The sequence below is a fragment of the Heptranchias perlo genome, chromosome 1 (assembly GCF_035084215.1).
Source record: "Heptranchias perlo isolate sHepPer1 chromosome 1, sHepPer1.hap1, whole genome shotgun sequence".
Taxonomy (NCBI): Eukaryota; Metazoa; Chordata; class Chondrichthyes; order Hexanchiformes; family Hexanchidae; genus Heptranchias; species Heptranchias perlo.
The window spans coordinates 65,010,661-65,032,917 of NC_090325.1; the positions used below are offsets into that span (position 1 = coordinate 65,010,661).

Here is a 22,257-nt window from a genome sequence, read left to right on the forward strand (position 1 = left end):
TCTGCCAACCTGAAAAAGACCCGTTTATTCCTACTCTGTTTCCTGTCTGTTAACCTATTCTCAATCCATGCCAGTATATTACCCCCAATTCCATGTGCTCTAACTTTGTTCACCAACCTGTGTGGGACCTTATCGAAAGCCTTCTGAAAATCCAAATACACCCCATCCACTGGCTCCCCCTTATCTATTCTACTGGTTACATCCTCAAAGAACTCCAATAGGTTTGTCAAACAATATGGAGCGTGCATGCTAAGTTAAGTTCAAAGATTTTAGGTGCAAGTCAGCAAGTGCCAAGTTAGGGACCCATAAGTATACACATTAGGGTATAAAATCAATTATGCGAAGTCACAATGTTGAGTGCTCCACATCCTCTGAAAGTCAGAAATATCTTCCCCTTTCATTGAGCCAGTTTTGCAGACTTAAGTACTCGGAGCTTTCAGGACATGAATCTCTAATTTTGGGTCAATTGTCACATTGTATTTTTAACTACATGTGACGATGTGGTCAGATGGTTTTTTCTTCTCCCTTTATTTTTTAATCTGATTAGCTTACCTTGTTTTATTTTTGATATTACGAATGCATCTTCAGTCACTTGACTTATTGGACATCGCTTTATGCATGAAACAGCAAAAAAAAATGCACAAGATGTCAGTTACCAGACTAAGAGAGAGGGACACCCTCCAACTATCTTTGCATATTAGATCTATGCTGGATTGTATCATTGCCCCAAGTTTGCATGGTTAGCTGGAGATTAAACAGTTGCTCCCTGTGCCCCATTTTAACTCACATTGTCCATTCCTATCTAATTCTGCAGTGATTTTCTCTGTGCTTTCTCATCCAAAGACCCAAGTGGATTTAACAGAATATTCATAACATTTTTCATATACTCTATATACCTTTTATTTTCATTCGTTCATGGGATGTGAGTGTCACTGGCAAGGCCAGCATTTATTGCCCATCCCTAATTGCCCTTGAGAAGATGGTAGTGAGCCGCCGCATTGAACCGCTGCAGTCCGTGTGGTGAAGGTTCTCCCACAGTGCTGTTAGGTAAGGAATTACAGGATTTTGACCCAGCGACGATGAAGGACGACAATATATTTCCAAGTCGGGATGGTGTGTGACTTGGAGGGGAGCGTGCAGGTGGTATTGTTCCCATGTGCCTGCTGCCCTTGTCGTTCTAGGTGGTAGAGGTTGTGGGTTTGAGAGGTGCTGTCGAAGAAGCCTTGGCGAGTTGCTGCAGTGCATCCTGTAGATGGTACACACTGCAGCCACTATGCGCTGGTGGTGGAGGGACTGAATGTTTAGGGTGTGGGGATGGGGTACCAATCAAGCAGGCTGCTTTGTCCTGGATGGTGTCGAGCTTCTTGAGTGTTGTTGGAGCTACACTCATCCAGGCAAGTGGAGAGTATTCCATCACAGTCCTGACTTGTACCTTGTAGATAGTGGAAAGGCTTTGGGGAGTCAGGAAGTGAGTCACTCGATGCAGAATACCCAGCCTCTGACCTGCTCTCGTAGCCACAGCATTTATGTAGCTGGTCCAGTTAAGTTTCTGGTCAATAGTGACCCCCAGGATGTTGGTGGTGGGGGATTCGGCGATGGTAATGCCGTTGAATGTCAAGGGAAGGTGGTTAGACTCTCTTGTTGGAGATGGTCATTGCCTGGCACTTGTCTGGCGCGAATGTTACTTGCCACTTATCAGCCCAAGCCTGGATGTTGTCCAGGTCTTGCTGCATGCTGGCACGGACTGCTTCATTATCTGAGGGGTTGCGAATGGAACTGAACACTGTGCAATCATCAGCGGGCATTCCCATTTCTGACCTTATGACGGAGGGAATGTCGTTGATGAAGCAGCTGAAGATGGTTGTGCCTAGGACACTGCCCTGAGGAACTCCTGCAGCAATGTCCTGGGGCTGAGATGATTGGCCTCCAACAACCACTACTATCTTCATATGTGCTAGGTATGAATCCAGCCACTGGAAGGTTTTCCCCCTGATTCCCATTGACTTCAATTTTACCAGGGTTCCTTGGTGCCACACTGGGCAGTCACTCTCACCTCACCTCTGGAATTCAGCGCTTTTGTCTATGTTTGGTCCAAGGCTGTAATGAGGTCTGGAGCTAAGTGGTCCTGGCAGAACCCAAACTGAGCATCGGTGAGTAAGTGCCGCTTGATAGCACTGTTGACATCTTCCATCACTTTGCTGATGATTGAGAGTAGACTGATGTGGCGGTAATTGGCTGGATTGGATTTGTCCTGCTTTTTGTGGACAGTACATACCTGGGCAATTTTCCACATTGTCAGGTAGATGCCAGTGTTGTAGCTGTACTGGAACCGTTTGGCTAGAGGCGCGGCTAGTTCTGGAGCACAAGACTTCAGCACTACAGCTGGGATGTCATTGGGGCCCATAGCCTTTGTTGTATCCTGTGCACTCAGCCGTTTCTTTATCACGTGGAGTGAATCGAATTGGCTGAAGACTGGCTTCTGTGGTGCTGGGGATATCCGGAGGAGGCCAAGATGGATCATCCACTCGGCACTTTTGGCTGAATATGGTTGCAAACGCTGCAGCCTTGTCTTTTGCACTCGTGCTGGACTCTGCCATCATTGAGGATGGGGATGTTCACAGAGCCTCCTCCTCCCGTTAGTTGTTTAATTGTCTACCACCATTCATGACTGGATGTGGCGGGACTGCAGAGCTTTGATCTGATCCGTTGGTTGTGAAATCGCTTAGCTTTGTCTATAGCATGTTGCTTCCGCTGTTAAGCATGCATGTAAGTCCTGTGTTGTAGCTTCATCAGGTTAGCACCTCATTTTTAGGTATGCCTGGTGCTGCTCCTGGCATGCTCTTCTACTCTCCTCATTGAACCAGGGTTGATCCCCTGGCTTGTTGGTAATGGCAGAGTGAGGAATATGCCGGGCCATGAGGTTACAGATTGTGCTGGAATACAATTCTGCTGCTCTGATTGCCCACAGTGTCTCATGGATGCCCAATTTTGAGCTGCTCGATCTGTTCTGAATCTATCCCATTTAGCACGCTGGTAGTGCCACACAACGCATTCTTTCTTTCTGTCTGTGTCCTTTGTTTTTTTGTTTGTCATGCACTGTTTCCTTTTCTGGCTCTCGTACACTGTGTTTTGTTTTTTTTAAACTTGTCTCTGATTCTTTATTATACTTTATCCATCTGACTCATTATGTATGTCATATTTACCCTCTATCACCTGTCTTGCATATCTCTCTCTCTCTATGCCAATACCTTTTGCCAATTCATTGAATTCCAATAGATCAAACAATTTTTTTCATGTTTCATGAACTTCGCTATAATGTAATGTTGTTTTACTCATTACTTTTTTTATTGAACAGGTTGTTCCGATCATGCTTCACTTAATAACAGCTATCAGTAGTGTGCGTCTTTATATTCCAAAAGACCTGAGGCCACTGGATAATAGGCAAAGTGTTTTAAAATCGATACAGGTAAATTATTTTATACAGCTGCTTCTTTGAGAGTCTGTGGATTCTAGTTCCAGTACCAGCTATCTGAGTTTCGTACTAAAACACATTCAATTTTAAATGATTGCAAGACATGTTGGTGAAAGTGGGCAAAAGATAACATTTTTCCATTTGAAATATATTTTCAGATAGCTGTATAGCATAGTCACAGAACAACTTGCAGCTGGTGTATTCTTGACATTGCTTTGTGTTTTAGGAAGTACAGAAGAGATTTCCTGATGGTGTACCTTTATTGGATCCAATTGATGATATGGGAATCAAGGACCAGGGATTGAAGAAAGTAATCCAGAAAATTGAGGCTTTTGAGCACAGAATGTATTCACATTCTATGCACAATGACTCAAATTTGGAAACTGTCTACAGACTTTGCGAGAGGAAAGCACAGGTAACTGATCTACATTGAGTGACACCTTGTTGATGAGGAAACAAGATTTTGTTTAATAGTGACTGTGAAAATGGTACTTATGGACATCACCTGTAGACTTTGGCACCTTCATATTTGTTAAGGAAGCATTGAAATAGTAGTTAATTTGTGTCCAACTGTTCCTTTTAGCAATGTCTGTGCTTATAAAAATAATTTTATCTTCAAACTGGCTAATGATCGATATATTCAAAAATAACAGTTGAGAAACATGGGCTAGTTATGGGTCAGCAGAGCAAATTACAATTTACATCAAACAAAAATATATCAAAAACAAAAGCAAAATACTGTGGATGCTAGAAATCTGAAATAAAAACAGAAAATGCTGGAAACATGCAGGTCAGGCAGCATCTGTGGAGAGAAAAACATAAAGAAATAGGCCCCCCCCGAGCCTGCTCCGCCATTCAATAAGATCGTTGCTGATCTTTGACCTGAACTCCACTTTCTGGCCTGATCCCCATATCCCTTGATTCCCAAAAATCTATCGATCTCAGCCTTGAATATACTCAACGACTGAGCATCCACAGCCCTCTTGGGTAGAGAATTCCGAAGATCCACAACCCTCTGGGTGAAGAAATTTCTCCTCATCCCTGTCCTAAAAGGCCGACCCCTTAACCTGAGACTATGCCCCCTAGTTCTAGACTCTTCAGCCAGGGGAAACAGCCCCTCATCATCTACCCTGACAAGCCCTCTCAGAATCTTGTATGTTTCAATGAGATCACCACTCATTCTTCTAAACTCCAGAGAGTATAGGCCCATTCAACTCAATTTCTCCTCATAGGACAACCCTCTATCCCAGGAATCAATCTAGTCAGTCTTCGTTGTACTGCCTCGAAAGCCTTCCTTCGATAAGGTGACCAAAACTACACAGTACTCCAGGTGTGGTCTTACCAAAGCCCTTTACAATTGCAGCAAGACATCCTTACTCTTGTACTCCAACCCTCTTGCAATAAGGGCCAACATACCATTTGTCTTAATTGCTTGCTGTACCTGCATGTTAACTTTCTGTGCTACGTGTACGAGGATACCCAAATCCTTCTGAACACCAACATTTAATAGTTTCTCACCATTTAAAAAATATTCTGTTTTTCTATTCCTCCTGCCAAAGTGACAAGTTCACATTTTCCCACATTATACTCCATCTGCCACTTTCTTGCACACTCACTTAACCCGTCTATATCACTTTGCAGATTCTTTGTGTCCTCCTCACAGCTTACTTTCCCACCTAGTTTTGTATCGTCAGCAAACTTAGATACTTTACACATAACACTTGGTCCCTTCATCTGAGTCATTAATATAGATTGTAAATAGCTGCGGCACCGCACTAGTAACAGCCTGCCAACCTGAAAATGACCTGTTTATCCCTACTCTCTGTTTTCTGTCCATTAACTAATCCTTTATCCATGCTCGTATATTACTCCCAACCCCATGAGCCCTTATCTTGTGTAACAACCTTACGTGTGGCACCTTATCAAATACCTTTTGAAACATTAAACATTGAAAATTAAGAGAGTTAATTTTTCAGGTCAATGATCTTCACCCAGGGTCTGCACCCCCCAGGTCTACATGCCTTTTTTCTGCTGCAGTCCTGGGACATGGGAGATACTTCCCTCCTCCTCTGCTATCCTGCTGTAACTATTTACACCTCTTCTGGACCTATCTCTTGTTTCTATACTTGACTCATTATCACCCTCCTTGCCTTGCACCATCATCACTTTTGTCATTTAATCACTCCTGCCCTCCATCCTATCACAGACCTCTCTCTTTTGTTCTTTTCCTTCCGTCCCCCTCCTCCTTTTCTCTGGCTCTGCACTTGTTTAAAAGCTGTTCATTTCTAACATGTTCCAGTTCTGATGAAAGTTCATCGACCTGAAATGTAAACAAAAATATATGTTCAGTAAATTGGTGAAAAGCTTGATTGAACTTTGAATGAAAACATTGTAACCTATAGATGCATATTTGCTTTGAGATTGGCAGGTGGGTCTGTTGTGCCACATATTAAACTTTAATTACTATATTTAATATTCATATCTATATATAGATTGCTGGAGATATCAAAGCAGCAAAGCGAGAGCTGAAGAAAGCTCGAACAGTTTTGCAGATGGATGAACTGAAATGCCGTAAACGAGTGATCAGGCGATTAGGCTTTGCCACTTCGTCTGATGTCATCGAAATGAAAGGACGAGTTGCTTGTGAAATAAGCAGGTCAGGCATAACAAAAACTAGCAATGTCAATTTATATAATCTGCACTTAATGAAAACACTTTGGATAATTCATCTTGAATTGCATTCTTTTCCCCTGTTTATTATTATTGTTTCCCCTGTTTATATTATTGCCATATAATCCCCTGTTTATATTATTGCCATAATTTCCAAGAGCAGCATCTTTCCATTATAAGTACACTGTTTCCCTTTCATTTATGGACCAACTTCAGGAACTTCAGTTGCAACTCTATACTAGTGCAACATGAAGCTTTGGTAGAGTTTTGAATGTTTACAGTGTTAACGCTGCCTAAATTCAGAACTGGAGTGAAGAGAACTTTGCGTCACATCAGAGTCCGTTTTTAACCTCTAACATTACACAATCTAGCGTCTATGCAAAACTGAAACTGCTTTCCCCAGTGCTAAACTTGCAGACAAAAAAGTCCTTAAATATGGTTGGGGCTTCTATTTGAGAGAAAGCTGTTTGACAACAGCATCATGGCCCATAGTCTGAAATGTTAAGTTCATAATTTTTTAATGTTCACAGGTGCTTACGTGCACAATGTTATGCCCAGCATTGGAAAAATACGCGGGCAGGGGGTTACTGCCTTCAGTGCAGTCTTTGGCACTGTTTGTTGTCGCCACCTCCAGCCTGGTACCAATTGAGTGCTTAAACCAGCAAATTGCCCCAGTGCCTCATTTCTTGAAAGAGCAGGTCTTTGGTCATTAAGCCCCCTCTTGAGATTTCCCAAAAGCTTCTTTGCTTTCACAAACTTCCTCAAAACCCAAGGCGAACCTTGACCATGCTTTTGGTCTCTCACCTCAGCCCTTTTCCTCTTCTGATTGGCATCCACAGTTTTGTCCACCTTCATGTAAAGTGCTCTGAGATAGAATTATAGAATTTAATCAACGAGGCTATTTGGCCCATCGTGCCTGTGCCAGCTCCGATAGAACTATCTGCTTAGTCCCATTCCCCTTCCTGTTTCCCATACCCTTTTTTTAAAAAAAACACATTTTCCAGATATTTACCCATTTCCCTTTTAAAAGCTATAATGGATTCTATTTCCACCATTGTTTTTATAGAATGTTTCATATCCTAACAAACCTGTGTTTAAAAAAATTCTCCTAAACTCTCCTTTTGTTCTTGTGGTGATAAATTTATACCATTTATCTGTTAACTCATTGACCGGTGGAAATAGTTCTTCCTGGCTTTCCTTATCAAAGCTGCTCATGATTTTGATCACTTGAGTCTCCTCTTAACTTCTTTATTCTAATGAAAAGACCTCCAGTTCTCCTCATAATTGGGATCTCAGTTCTGGAACCATGTAGTAAATATCTTCTGTACTCTCCACGGCCATGACAGCTTTCCGAAACCTAGGAACAGGAGTAGGCCATTCAGCCCCTCGAGCCTGTTCTGCCATTCTACTAGATCATGGCTGATTTGTTCCTCAATACCATTTACTCACCTTAGATCCATATCCCTTGATACCCTAAGCTAACAACAATCTGTCGATCTCAGTCATGAAAATTTCAATTCATCTTGCATGAGTTCCAGATTACCGCTACCCTTTATGTGGAAACGTGCTTCCTGATTTCATTTCTAAATGGCCTAGCTCTAATTTTAAGATTGTGCCCTCTTGTGTAATTTCTCTATCAGCCTAAAAACAAATTATTTCGTCATTATCACATTGCTGATCATGGGACCTTATTATACGCAAATTGGCTTCCACTTTTCCTACATCACAACAGTGACTACACTTCAAGAATACTTCATTGGCTGTAAAGCGCTTTGAGACACCCTGAGGTCGTGAAAGAAGCTATGTAAATGCAAATCTTTCTTTTTCTTCCTTTCTTTCTCTTCCTCTCCCTTTTCTTCATCCAAGTCATTGATAAATATGGTGAAATGCTGAGGCCCCAATCCAGATCCATGAGGAAAACCACTTGTCACTTCCTGCAAATCAGAGCTTTCCATTTATCCCTATTCTCTGTTTCCTACCTCCTAATCAATTACCAACCCATGTCTCAAGGTGAAACCTTATCAAATGCCTTCTGGAAGTCCATATAAACAACATCCCTAGACACTCCTCCAGCCACCATGCTAGTTACCTCCTCAAAAAATGCAATTAGATTAGTCTGACATGTCCTACCCTTCACATCTATACTGGCTCTCTTTAACCAGCTCATACTTGTTCAAGTGCTAAGAACATAAGAATCAAGAGCAGGAGATGCCCATTGAGCCTGCTTCACCATTCAATAAGATCATGGCTGATCTTCAACCTCAACTCCACTTTCCTGCTTGATCCCCATATCCCTTGATTCCCCGAGACCCCAAAAATCTATCTATCTCAGTCATGAATATACTCAACGACTCAGCACCCTTTGGGGTAGACAAAGTGCTGTCACTCTGGATACATTATTCCAACTGTAGCCCAACCAATGATTTGTATTGGTTTAGCATTACCTCTGCTTTTGCATTCTGTACCCCTATTTATAACCTTGGATCCTGTATGGTGTTTTTAACCGCTTTTTCACCTTGTTCTCATTTTTAGACATGAGTTCTAGTAAATTCAATTTGTTATAGACAATGCAACACAGGTGTGCAGTAATGCATGAAGTATACAAAGTGGCCATTTGCATTTTCTTTGATTGGTATTAACAAAATCCTTTGTTTCCCTTGCAGTGCGGATGAACTGCTTCTGACAGAAATGATGTTTAATGGGATCTTCAATGATCTGGCAGCTGAGCAGGCTACAGCTTTACTTAGCTGTTTTGTATTTCAAGAGAAGGTAAGTACACTTATTGGCCTTTCTCCTTTTTAAAAAAAACGCGTAGTGAAGTGATTCTCTTGATGTAATAGTCATATGATAGAAAATTTGGCACAATTTTCATTTTTTTCTCTGTGTCTATAAATACAGAAACTAAATCTTATCTTCAAATCTAGAAGTTTCTTTTTCATATCTGAAAATATCACCAGTTTATTTGAGAAATGTCTTTTCACTTTTATTATGGTTTCCCCTGCTCTTGAAGGTAATCTTCATGCTGGGCTGACGTTGATTAGCCTCCAGTACTTTGCCCACCATAATAGCTGTTTTCCTTGTGTGAGCCAAGACGATGAGTGTCAGAAGGCTATTAACTGCAGGAGAGGGTATAAGGTAACAGCTGAGTCCAATCCTCTGCATACACGAGCACTTTACAGGGGATTTTACTGGATAGTGATCAGGAGCAGGGTTATTGACTGATTTTTCCCTTGCTTACGTCAAAGACAATGAGACCCTTGCAGCTGCCCTGGTTAAGATCTGTTAGCTCAGCAAGGATCATGGAACAAACCTGGACCCTTCCAAGTCTGTTGGCTCAGTTCCACATGGGAGCATATATTTTCCAACTCAGCAGTTGGGGGGACTTGATTTATTTCTAAATTGTGGTAATATATTTTAAAGGTTGACAGTTCAGAAATTCTTCGTGATTTTGTGACATGGCAAAAATAAAATGAACACTTCCTGTTTGCCATCAAGGATCAGCTGAACAAACTAAAATAAACCTGTTGATTGTCCAACTTTAGAGAATAGTATGAATAAATTTCTGGAAAATTTGCAACGGTCTCTGACATAAAATGTACCCTTCTAAGATTGTGTAGCATATTTTTTCCCAACAAGTACAAGTGGCCAGCTTGAATGTGAACCAGGAGATGGTATTTCTAGTAAATATGCAAAACTTGGGCAGCGTTGAGTTGATTGTTGATTCAGTTAGTGTGGCTGTTTGAATAAGCCAGTATTCTAGTTTACATCTTAACTGGAAATGTGTAAAATGACCACAATGCATTCCTATGATTATGTAATGCAATATACTTCACTATACAGCTGTATTTGTAAACTTGCTGAGTGCAAGTGTACAAAAAAAACTTGCACTCAGCATATTTGAATATTGATGTATATTGTAAGTCTGTGTTTTTAAATGTCATTATCCCACTCAATAGTTGAAAATATTTAGTTTATTTAAGTTTAAAGGAAATGTATAGAAATAGTAAGTGGAGCAGTTGCTAAGTGTGCAAAGGTACAACTGCCCAATGAAAAAGCTCTTCTTGAATGAAAAAGCCACAAGGTTTATGGGGCCACGGGCATCCTATGTGTATGAGCTGTTCACGGTATTCCAGGCAAGAGACTGAAGTCTTGAGGAATGTGTCCTGTCAAAGATACAGGGGGTATCATTAGTTCATTTCAAAGTTGAATCATGGGGCAGGTTCAGATAATATGTATACGGCTCCCAAGCTGCCCACATCCTCTTTGGCAGGTACCAGGTATGAGGGACTCCAATGGTAAATGGGGTGCAGAATTTTCATTTGTCCTCTTAAACAGTTGCTTGTGGTGATGTAGCACCAGACCCTTGTAAAGAGTTTTGGGATATTTGTCTTTGTAAGAGAAGTTATGTAAATGTAGGGTGATTGTGGTTGCGTGACCCCAAAGCATCCTTTAAATTAAGTTTTATTTCTGAACTGCCGCCTTAAAAGAAAAGAAACCCTCCAATAATATTAATGTTCTTGTTAGTGTGGGTTTGAACATTTTCACATAAGAAAATCGAGTATCTGGATGTACTGGTTAAAAATCAACACCTCCATAGTGAAGCTAGTTCTACAAAGACTGATGTGATTTGAATTATGCTTTATCAAACAGGAGTGATAACATTAGTATTTTAAGCATATTTTCTCATTGCTGGATGACATTAAAAAAAAAGTACAAGATGAATATTATATAGGCAGGGTGATAATGAAAGGAAAAAGTACATTGAGTATTTTTAGTTCCATGTGATGCAAAAAATTGCATAATGCAAGATCCTTCAACTATGCTGAGTTACAAAATGCTTTCCTTTACCTGTTTTATGCCAAAATCCTTTTACACTAGTTTAAGTGGAAAGTAGTTTGAAATAAACAGAAGTGAAGAACATATTAGGCCATTTTGTACCAGATGTGAAACTCCTTTAATGAAGCATAAAATGAGCACAGAAGTTTGGCATCGTGCCCCCATTTCAGATTGGAAGAATATCAAAGAAAAGATACTTCTAATGGCTTTTTCTGCTGCTGCGTTGATTAACAAAATGCTGGCTTAAAATCTCAGTGTCTCAAAATAGGACAATATTAGGAAAGTTTTCTAAAAATCTTTGTGCGGTACTTCTGTTTCCTTTTCAAAATGCTGACCCAAAAAAAAGCTTGAATTTAAGAATTTGTTTGCTGTCAATTTGTTAAGTGGTTGTCTAAACTGAGAACTTTTGCCAGTTTTCTTTGTTTTGTTTGAAAACATGTATTTGGGACACTGTTAAACAGATGAAATTGCCTATAGCAAATTATGTTTGACCTTTTTGAAATTGTTCAAACCGTTATATTCCCACCAAAATGGTTGGCCTTTTGTAGCATCTTCTGGTTTAATTCTTAGAAAAATGTATTAGCAGTGAAATCAAAGTAAAATACTTTCAGTTTATTTAAAGAACATGGTGAGTTAACATAAACTCTGGAGTATAGTTCTCCAGTTCTGCTTTATGACCCAATATATACAGCAAAAAGTACTCTTTAAACGCATATGTGTTTAATATCACATATCAGAGGACAACGTTTCTAGTACTGAAATTTTTGTCATTTTCAAAATATGACTTTTGCCCCTTTTGGGTTTTTTGTTTTGCAAACAATTATTTTTGTACGTAAACATGCTCGCCGTCAAAAAGTTACGGACAACAACTTGCGTTTATATAGCGGCTTTAACGTTGGAAAACGTCGCATGGCACTTCACAGGAGCGTAATCAGATGAAAATTGACATTAAGCAACAGAAGGAGACATCACAAGTGGTGACTAAAAGCTTGGTCAAAAAGGTATGTTTTAAGGGAGGGTCTTAAAGGAGGTGAGAGAAGCGGAAGCTTTTAGGGCTTAGGGCCTAGACGGCTGAAGGCACAGCCGCCAATGGTGGGGCAAAAAGAGTGGGGCATGCACGAGACGAGGGTTGGAGGAACACTGAGCTTCTGGAGGGTTGTATGCCTGGAGGAGGTCACAGAAATAGAGTGGGGTGAGGCCAGAGAGAGATTTGAACACACGGACGATCATTTTAAATTTTGAGGCATTGGTGAGCGGTCAAGAGCAAGGCTTTTAAGGGAGAGGCGAGAGGAGTGGAACAAAATGAGGTGCTCAAAGGGGGAGAAAAAAGGACAAAATAGAGTCATGTGATAGCGTGGTCATCATAATTCCCACTGCCTTTAATAAACACGTTAAAAAAAAATTAAGTTGAAAGTGGCTGATTAGAGAAGAAAAGGGAAAACATCTTGTGGAGGATGAAGGAATAGCGGAGTTACTAAATGAGTACTTGGCCTTGGTTTTCATAGAAGACTGTGGTAAGGGGAATGAAAGGGTACAAGAGGAGAGGAGGTGGATCAGTTAGATAGGATAAATGAAGATAAGGATGTAGTACTGAAAAAGTTGGTAAAACTTGAAAGTAGAAAATGCCCTGATGGCATGCATCCGAGAATACTGAGGGATGTCAGAGAAGGGTAGCAAAGGGCCTGACCACAATTTTTTTCAAACAACTTTGGACATGGAAATTGTGCCAGAGGAATGGAGGGTTGTCATTGTCACACCTCTTTTGAAAAGGGATAAACCATGTAATTGTAGACCAGTTAAACTAACTGATAGTTTGTAATCTTCTAAAGACCATAATATGGCACAAAATTACTGCTCACTCAGACACGTAGGTTAATTCAGGAAAGGCAGCCCAGATTTCTAAAAGGCAAATCATGCCTATCAAATTTAAGAGAGCTCTTTGGCAAATAAGAGAGTACAGAGTGTATTGATGAAGGAAATGCAGTGGATGTTGTGTATATGGATTTTCTTAAGGTGCCACAGAGGAGGCTTACTAGAAAAATTATGCATGCATTATTAAACAGACTGCAGCAGTGTGGTTTGGAAGTTGATTGAAGGACAGAAAGTAGTAGTTAATGGATTTTTTGGATTGGACGGATATAAACAGTGATGTCTCCCAGGGGTCATTGTTGGGATCATTTTTTTTCTTTCTCTCTCTCGCAACAACTTCAGGAGGATATAGTTTAGTATGGTGGGCAGACAAATGTAAGATGAAATTTAATGTGGAGAAATGTGAAGTGTACCTTTGGGAGGAAGAATAAGGAGAGGTCATATGCACTAAATGGTAAAACTTTAAATGGAGTAGAGGAGAGAAAGGTACTTAGGCGTTCAGGGAAGACAAGTTGATAAAGCTGTAAAATAAATGGGATCCTGTGTTTTCTAAATGGGGGCATAGAGTACCAAAGCAAGGAGAAAATGCTAAACTTAAATGACTGATTAGGCCCCAGTTAGAATATTGTGTCAAATTTTGGGCGTCCTGCTTTAGGAAGGATGTTAAGGCTTTGGAGAGAGTGCAGAAGAGGTTCACTAAGATGATACCAGGGATCAGAGGCTTTAGTTGTGAGGAAAGACTAAGGAAACTGGGGCTCTTTTCATTTCAACAGAGAAGATAAAGTGGAGATCTGGCAGAGGTGTTCAAAATTATGAAGGGTTTTGATAAGTAAATAAGGAAATACTATTTCCACTGGTCAGTTACCCTAATTATGGAGTCAGTAACTAGAGAACACAATTTTATGATTAGCATAGGAAAAAAGAGAGAAAGCAGGAGAATTTTTTTACACAGAGGGTTGTTGAGACCCGGAATACCTTAGCCCTTGTGGTGGAAGCAAAATTCTTAACAGCTTTTAAAGGGGAAGTGATCAAATATTTGAAAAAGAAAAATTTAAAAGAGTACAGGCAAAGGGCAGAGGAATGAGACTAAATAGATAGTTCATTCAGAAGGCATGCACAGATATGGCTATTGTGCTGTAAAATTCTATGGTGTTAAAAGATTGTTGCACCACAAGACCTTTTCTTAGATTTCTGCCGATTATTATAATTCTTTTGCATTTTTAATAGCAATATCTTGTTGCCAGTGTTAATGTTATGTTCAAGTGTTCTTACATACATGTTAATTTCTCTACACCGTTTGAATTAGTGCATCATTCTCAGCAGGAAAAAACAGTGCTTCAGTCTGGTTCTCGTTCAACAGGCCATACATTGATCAGTCAGATGCATTTCTGTTTCACTAGTTTAGTTTATATGGTCTTAGCTGCCCATCAGACAAAGTAGTTTTGTTACAGAATGCCATACTTCAGCAATAATTGATATGGCAGCGGAATGACAGAGTGGTGGATGGCAGGATTTGATGCTTCCCTCGAATTACTTCCCAATGTCAGCTGCATCAATGTGAGGTACTGCCAAAGGGAGGCCAAAGCACTTATCACAGGGAAGAATAGAAAATATTACGGCGTTATCTTGCTTGCCTCTCTTGTAACTGGTTCATAGCAGCATTGGCAATTGCAGAGTTGTTCCCTTCCATGACTGTGGCAAACTGCGTGACCCAGGGAGAGTGATGGTGAGAAGAATGGCAACAAAGTCACAGGGTAATTGCCCAAAGCAAAATGTACTGTTTTTCTCATTTGAGGATAGATTGGATGATTAAAGAACGTTAGGGTTCTTTGTGTAGCTTCATACACTGCTTAAACTAATACATGGATTTTCTTTCTGCATTTTCAAAATTTATACTTTCTTAAAAAAAAATCAGGAGATCCAAGTTTAAGCACCATGCGTGCATTATTGAATTGCTTTCAGATGTGTACTTTCCAGCTTGCTGGTTGCAATGTAACTTTCTGTTTCATTCCTGACTAGAAAGAAAGAACTTGTCTTTCATGATCTAAGGATGTTCCAAAGCACTTTGCAGTCAATTAAGTACTTTTTGAAGTGTTGCAATGTGGGAAACACGACAACCAATTTGCACTTAGCAAGGTCCCACAAACAGTCATGAGATAAATGAGCAGATAACCAGTTAATATGTGCACAAATCTTTGAAGGTGGCGGGACAGGTTGAGAAAACGGTTTAAAAAAGCATACTGGATCCTGGACTTTATAAATAGAAGCATAGAGTACAAAAGCAAGGAAGTTATGTTGAACCTTTATAAAATACTGGTTCGGCCACAGCTGGAGTGTTGGGTCCACCGCACTTTAGGGTGGATGTCAAGGCCTTAAGGTGCAGAAAAGATTTACTAGAATGGTTCCAGGGATGAGGGACTTCAGTTACATAGACTGGAGAAGCTGGGGTTGTTCTCCATAGAGCAGTGAAGGTTGAGAGGAGATTTGATGGAAGTGTTCAAAATCATGAAGGATTTAGATAAAGTAAATAAAGAGGAACTGTTCCAATTGGCAGATGGGACGAGAACCAGAGACCACAGATTTAAGGTGATTGGCAAAAGAACCAAAGGCGACTTGAGGAAAAACTTTTCCAAGCAGCAAGTAGTTATGATCTGGAATGTGTTGCCTGAAAGGGTGGTGGAAGCAGATTGAACCGTGCCATTCAAAAAGGAATTGGATAAATACTTGAAGGGAAAAAATTTGCAGGGCTATGGGGAAAGAGCAATGGAATTGGAGTAACTGGATTGCTCTTACAAAGAGCCGGCACGGGCTTGATGGGCCGTTCTGTAACCGTTCTATGATTCATTGGTGTTGTTTGAGGGATGAATGTTGGCCAGGACACTGGGAAAATTCCCCTGCTTTTCTTTGAATAGTGCCATGAAATCTGAGAGGGCAGACAGGGCCTCGGTTTAAGGTCTCAACCAGAAGACTTCCTCCACTGAAGTTTCAGCCTAGATTATGTGCTCAGGTCTCTGGGGGCTTGCACCCACAACCTGCTGACTCAGAGGGGAGAATGCTACCAACATAGTCATATTTGACAGGCTGGTATAATGAATGATGAAGGAACTCAGCCTCTGTTAGGAAGCCTAGATGGACTAGATTTTAAATATTTTGAGTTTAAACGCTAATGTCACTGTGGTGTGGGCAAATTCAAGCTCTTAAAATCAGCTTCAGTCCTGTATGAGCGGGTTCCCAGCTGTTTGATGATGACATGCTTGGTACAAATAACCCAAAACCCTGCCCTGGAAAAAATATTCAGGGTGCAGAATACAACCAACACCATCCCCCTGCCTCACATCTTACGAATGGATGCTTTCTTCATAGGTTTGGGAGGGAGGGGCATTTATAAAGTAATGCAACAACAGTAACTTGCATTTATATAGCGCCTTCAACATAGTAAAACATCCCAAGGCGCTTCATGAGAGCTTTAACAAACAAAATTTGACACCGAGCCACATGAGATATTAGGACAGGTGACCAAAAGCTTGGTCAAAGAGGTAGATTTTAAGGAGCGTCTTAAAGGAGAGGAGAGAGGGGGAGAGGTTTAGGGAGGGAATTCCAGAGCTTAGGGCCTAGGCAGCTGAAGGCACAGCTGCCAATGGTGGAGTGATTGAAATCGGGGGTGCACAAGAGGTAAGCATTGGAGGAGCGCAGAGATCTTGGAAGGTTGTAGGGCTGGAGGAAGCTACAGCAATAGGGAGGGGTGAGGCCATGGAGGGATTTGAAAACGAGCATGAGAATTTTAAAATCGAGGCGTTCCCAGATCTCGAGCCAATGTCGGTCAACGAGCACTGGGGTGATGGGCGAATGGGACTTGGTGCGAGTTACAATACGGGCAGCAAGAGTTTTGGATGAGCTCAAGTTCATGGAGGGTAGAAGATGGGAGGCCGGCCAGGAGAGCATTGGAATTGTCAGGTCTAGAGGTAACAAAAAGGCATAGATGAAGTTTTCAGCAGCAAGGGTGGAGACGAGCGATGTTACGGAGGTGGAAGTAGGTGGTCTTGGTCGGAAGCTCATCTCAGGGTCAAATAGGTCACCAAGGTTGCGAATGATCTGGTTCAGCTTCAGACAATGGCCAGGGAGAGAAATGGATTCGGCCTTCCCAATATTTAGTTGGAAAAATTTTTGCTCATCCAGCACTGGATGTCGGACAAGCAGTGTGACAGATGAGAGACAGTGGAGGGGTCGAGAGAGGTGGTGGTGTGGTCAGCTTGCGTGCGGAATCCGATGTTGTGTTTTCGGATGATGTCCCCGAGGGGCAGCATGTAGATGAGAAATAGGAGGGAGCCAAGGATAGAGCCTTGGGTTACTCCAGAGGTAACAGTACGGGAAGAGAAACCATTGCAGGTGATTCTCTGGCTACATTGCAACGCATTCGAGTTGTTTGGACTGGAGAAGAGCTTTCATAACACACAAGTAGACTGGAATTGAAAGTCATATGTATTGTACTTCTAAGGCATAGTCTACAACCAATCTGTCTTTATATGGATACACAACACCACAGGGTTCATAGCAGGTGTTGTGTTTCCTCGTCCTTTGCAACAACATTTTTGATCTGGCCCATATGGACAGCATGGTTGCCAACTCCCAGAATCGACAGGAGTACTCCCTCCCTAATAGTTTCTACATTAATATCATAAACTTTTTTTTTATTACTTACATCAATTGAGAATAAAGAGTGTACTGTGAACGAGGATTTTCCATAGTTTTGTTCTATTCATAAGGATTACTGAAACCCAACTTCGAGTTCTTTTATTCATTTCTCTTAATCCCAGCATATTTTGAAACTATAGGCAGAGGACACAGTAATGATTCTGATTACCTGTTATTGCCAAGGAAATCATAGTCCTTGAATGAACAGATGGACTCATTGAGCGAATTCGACTGCAATTGCAGAGCCAAAATTGGCATCTTTCACTACATAACTTGCATTTGACTGGCTGTTCAGTGGTTGTAAGTCTTGAAGATTAGTATGCCAGTTTGAATGATCAAGAGTGACCTGTAATGTTTCTACCAAAATGATGTATAATGCTAAATGAAAGACGCTTGTTGGGGTCAAGTATTTCATTTGACATTGAGGAAGTTAGTGTGCCAATCTTAGAACATCTGAGGTATTTCCGAACTCAAGGTTTCAAACCAATGTTCATGAGGCAGCCATAGTAGAATTCCACCCCCCATTGCTGGCTGTTTATTTAGGGGCTATCACCTTGTCTGCCTATGTATTAAGTCATTTCCTAATTATAAAGGGGGCCCAAAAGGATCGTCATAAAAGACATTCACCAGATCTGAATTTGGTGCATTACAACTGTTGCATTCTTGTGATTTTGGCTATGGAAAGCAGCCTTACTGGTTCTCTTGATTTTAGCGGGAAAGTTAATGAACTGCAGGTATCGGTGGTTGATGGACCCAACCTTTATCGCTCCTCGCATCTGTGGAGTAATTGTCTCCGTATATCATTATTATCTCATTTGCTTTGATGCACCCTGATTCGAAATAAGATCAAAGCTGAATTGCTCCCAATTTCTAACTATTGAGTCCTGCTAGGAAAATTTATGTATGAAAATTGGTTGAGCACAGGTCAGGCTTAGCTTTGATGGCCTACATTTTCAAGTAGTCTGCTTTCACACACTGCCTAGACTTACACATTAAGAATGGCCACTCAGGCAAGTTATCGTAGGAATGCTGGCATGTGTGGACCCATACCCCAGCTGAGAGCAAAGGAAAAAATTCAAAGATAAACTGTTTCAAGAAACTTTTAGTTTCAATGACTAGTATTATGTACTAATTTTTAACAACTTTGCCAAAAATTTTCACATTGAGGAAGATTATTATACCTAGCAAGTTATATTTTATGGCTTAAGTCCTCTCTTTACTTTGGCTGGTTTTACAGACAGAAATCCCTTTGTAGTTTCAGCGGTGCAGAAAACCTTATGGTGTTAAATTTTCGACTTGTTTTCTTATTTGTACTGCTGGACAACTTCATACACTTTTTTCTTTCATTAATCAAATGAATAAATGCTGTCTGAAAGGGCTTTGCAATGGGTTCAGTTATGCTTTTGTGTTCTTTAACACCTTTTGATTACATTTTATTAGTTTTTTTACTTAACAGTCTACCAAACTGTACAAACTTAACTGGACCAGCCACATAAATACTGTGGCTACAAGAGCAGGTCAGAGGCTGGGTATTCTATGGCAAGTGACTCACCTCCTGACTCCCCAAAGCCTTTCCACAAGGCACAAGTCAGGAAGTGTGATGGAATACTCTCCACTTGCCTGGATGAGTGCAGCTCCAACAACACTCAAGAAGCTCGATACCATCCAGGACAAAGCAGCCCGCTTGATTGGCACCCCATCTACCACCCTAAACATTCACTCCCTTCACCACCGGCGCGCGATGGCTGCAGTGTGTATCATCCGCAGGATGCACTGCAGCAACTTGCCAAGGCTTCTTCGATAGCACCTCCCAAACCCACGACCTCTACCATCTAGAAGGACAAGAGCAGCAGGCACATAGGAACAACACCACCTGCACGTTCCCCTCCAAGTCACACACCATCCCGACTTGGAAATATATTGCTGTTCCTTCATCGTCACTGGGTCAAAATCCCGGAACTCCATCTCTAACAGCACTGTGGGAGAACCGTCACCACACAGACTGCAGCAGTTCAAGAAGGCGGCTAACCACCACCACCTCGACCAATTAGGGATGGGCAATAAATGCTGGCCTTGTCAGCGACGCCCACATCCCATGAACACATTTTTTAAAAGTGCTACAGTTTGAATGCAACTTCCCCTCCCCCACCGGGGTTGGGGTTTCTGCCATCTGTCTGTTCTGGAACATTATTAATGATCTTTCAAAGTTCTCTAGATTCAGGAACTGTCCCTCTGGATTGGAAAATTGCACATATCACTCTGCTTTTTAAGAAAGGAGAGAGAAGGAAACCAGGGAATTATAGATCAGTTAGCCTAACATCTGTTGTGGGGAAAATGCTGGCGTCTATAATTAAGGATAGGGTGACTGAACACCTCAAGAATTTTCAATTAATCAGAGAGAGCCAGCATGGATTTGTGAAAGGTAGGTCGTGCCTGACAAACCTGATTGAATTTTTTGAAGAGGTGACTAGAGTAGTGGACGGGGGAATGTCAATGGATGTTATTTATATGGACTTCCAGAAGGCATTTGATAAGGTCCCACATAAGAGACTGTTAGCTAAGATAGAAGCCCATGGAATCGAGGAAAAAGTACGGACTTGGTTAGGAAGTTGGCGAAAGGCGACAAGAGAGTAGGGATAGTGGGTAGGTACTCACATTGGCAGGATGTGACTAGTGGAGTCCTGCAGGGATCTGTCTTGGGGCCTCAGTTATTCACAATATTTATTAACGACTTAGATGAAGGCATAGAAAGTCTCATATTTAAGTTTGCCGATGACACAAAGATTGGTGGCATTGTAAGCAGTGTAGATGAAAACATAAAATTACAAAGTGATATTGATAGATTAGGTGAATGGGCAAAACTGTGGCAAATGGAATTCAATGTAGACAAATGTGAGGTTATCCACTTTGGATCAAAAAAGGATAGAACAGGGTACTTTCTAAATGGTAAAAAGTTTAACAACAGTGGATGTCCAAAGGGACTTAGGGGTTCAGGTACATAGATTATTGAAGTGCCATGAACAGGTGCAGAAAATAATCATTAAGGCTAATGGAATGCTGGCCTTTATATCTAGAGGACTAGAGTACAAGGGGGCAGAAGTTATGCAGCTATACAAAACCCTGGTTAGACTGCACTTGGAGTACTGTGAGCAGTTCTGGGCACCGCACCTTCGGAAGGACATACTGGCTTTGGAGGGAGTGCAGCGTAGGTTTACTAGAATGATATCCAGACTTCAAGGGTTAAGTTACGAGGAGAGATTACACAAATTGGGGTTGTATTCTCTAGAGTTTAGAAGGTTAAGGGGTGATCTGATCGAAGTTTATAAGATATTAAGGGGAACGGATAGGGTGGATAGAGAGAAACTATTTCCGCTGGTTGGGGATTCTAGGAGTAGGGGGCACAGTCTAAAAATTAGAGCCAGACCTTTCAGGAGCGAGATTAGAAAACATTTCTACACACAAAGGGTGGTAGAAGTTTGGAACTCTCTTCCGCAAACGGCAATTGATACTAGCTCAATTGCTAAATTTAAATCCGAGATAGATAGCTTTTTGGCAACCAAAGGTATTAAGGGATATGGGCCAAAGGCAGGTATATGGAGTTAGATCACAGATCAGCCATGATCTTATCAAATGGCGGAGCAGGCACGAGGGGCTGAATGGCCTACTCCTGTGCCTATGTTTGTATTCTCAACCAGCAAATTTTGTAAAATATGTTCTTCTGTTCCAAAAGTCATGACAATAAATGTAAATTGGGTTCTAATTTTGATGGCTTTATAAATTCTATAATGGGGTATTTTCCTCATCTTGCCATTTTTTCTGTAATTTCATTTCAGATTCTTGACAGATGTGACCACCTTTTTCCTTATTCATGAATAACTTCCTGTGTCTCAAACACTAATACACTTTTCATACCTGAGATCACCTGTTTCTGTAGTGAAGTTGGCATTATACAGAGAAGCTGGAGTATATAGTTTGCCTCATCAGATTGCATGTCTCAAGTTAGTGAAGTACCCACTATTGATATGACCAACACATGTCGTAGCTTAGAAAGTAGTTTTTAGTGTTTGAGGTAATGAAATTTGGGGGACTTGGCAGACTGCTTTGCAGTATTATAACAGATTCGGATGTGACACCAATTGGTAATCAATGTCTCATTTATTAATAGTCAAATCAAACAAGTAAAGGTATCAGATATTTAGACGACAAAGATCAAAACGATATTATCACGTTTAATCTCTGGGCAGAGGTGTGTTTTTTCAAATTTTCCGACAGTGAGGTAGCCTTCTGTTAGTCAGGAGTTCATCTTCAGACAGCTAAGTGTTCTTTCGACAGCTGGTGGTCTTCGTTGATTCCTCTGCCTTGAGCTCAAAAGACTTTGGGTTTTTAGGTCCCCCTGGCAGGAAACTCGCACCATATATGGAACAATATTCACAAGACCCTTATAATAAAATTATTTTTCAAAGAATTCAAGATGGTCAGCTTGTTTTAACATTACTCATTTAAGTGCGAGACCCTTTGCAAGGTTGTTTTTCCAAGGTGGCCAGTTTGTTTAGCTACACTCGTCTATCTTGTCATGGTCCTGATCGTACCGCTATCTTTGGATTATTGTTCCGCTTTTTGGGTCATTGTTCCTCTTTTACCACATAGCTGCCTTGCCTCTCAATGAGGGTGAAGGGGGTCAGTCATTAGTCAAAAGTTAACAGTTTACCAATTCAGCA

At 41.1% G+C, this 22,257-nt stretch overlaps 1 protein-coding gene across 2 annotated transcripts in view; it reads left to right on the forward strand.

Annotated features, from left to right (window-relative positions):
• mtrex (Mtr4 exosome RNA helicase) overlaps positions 1-22,257 on the forward strand; it is a 203,363-nt gene that overhangs the window by 127,679 nt on the left and 53,427 nt on the right. For both annotated transcript variants that reach the window (XM_067985926.1, XM_067985936.1), the window contains exons 20-23: positions 3,356-3,466; positions 3,699-3,887; positions 5,965-6,128; positions 8,806-8,911. In XM_067985926.1, coding sequence (XP_067842027.1) covers positions 3,356-3,466; positions 3,699-3,887; positions 5,965-6,128; positions 8,806-8,911 — 570 coding nt within the window. The remainder of the gene's footprint in view (positions 1-3,355; positions 3,467-3,698; positions 3,888-5,964; positions 6,129-8,805; positions 8,912-22,257) is intronic.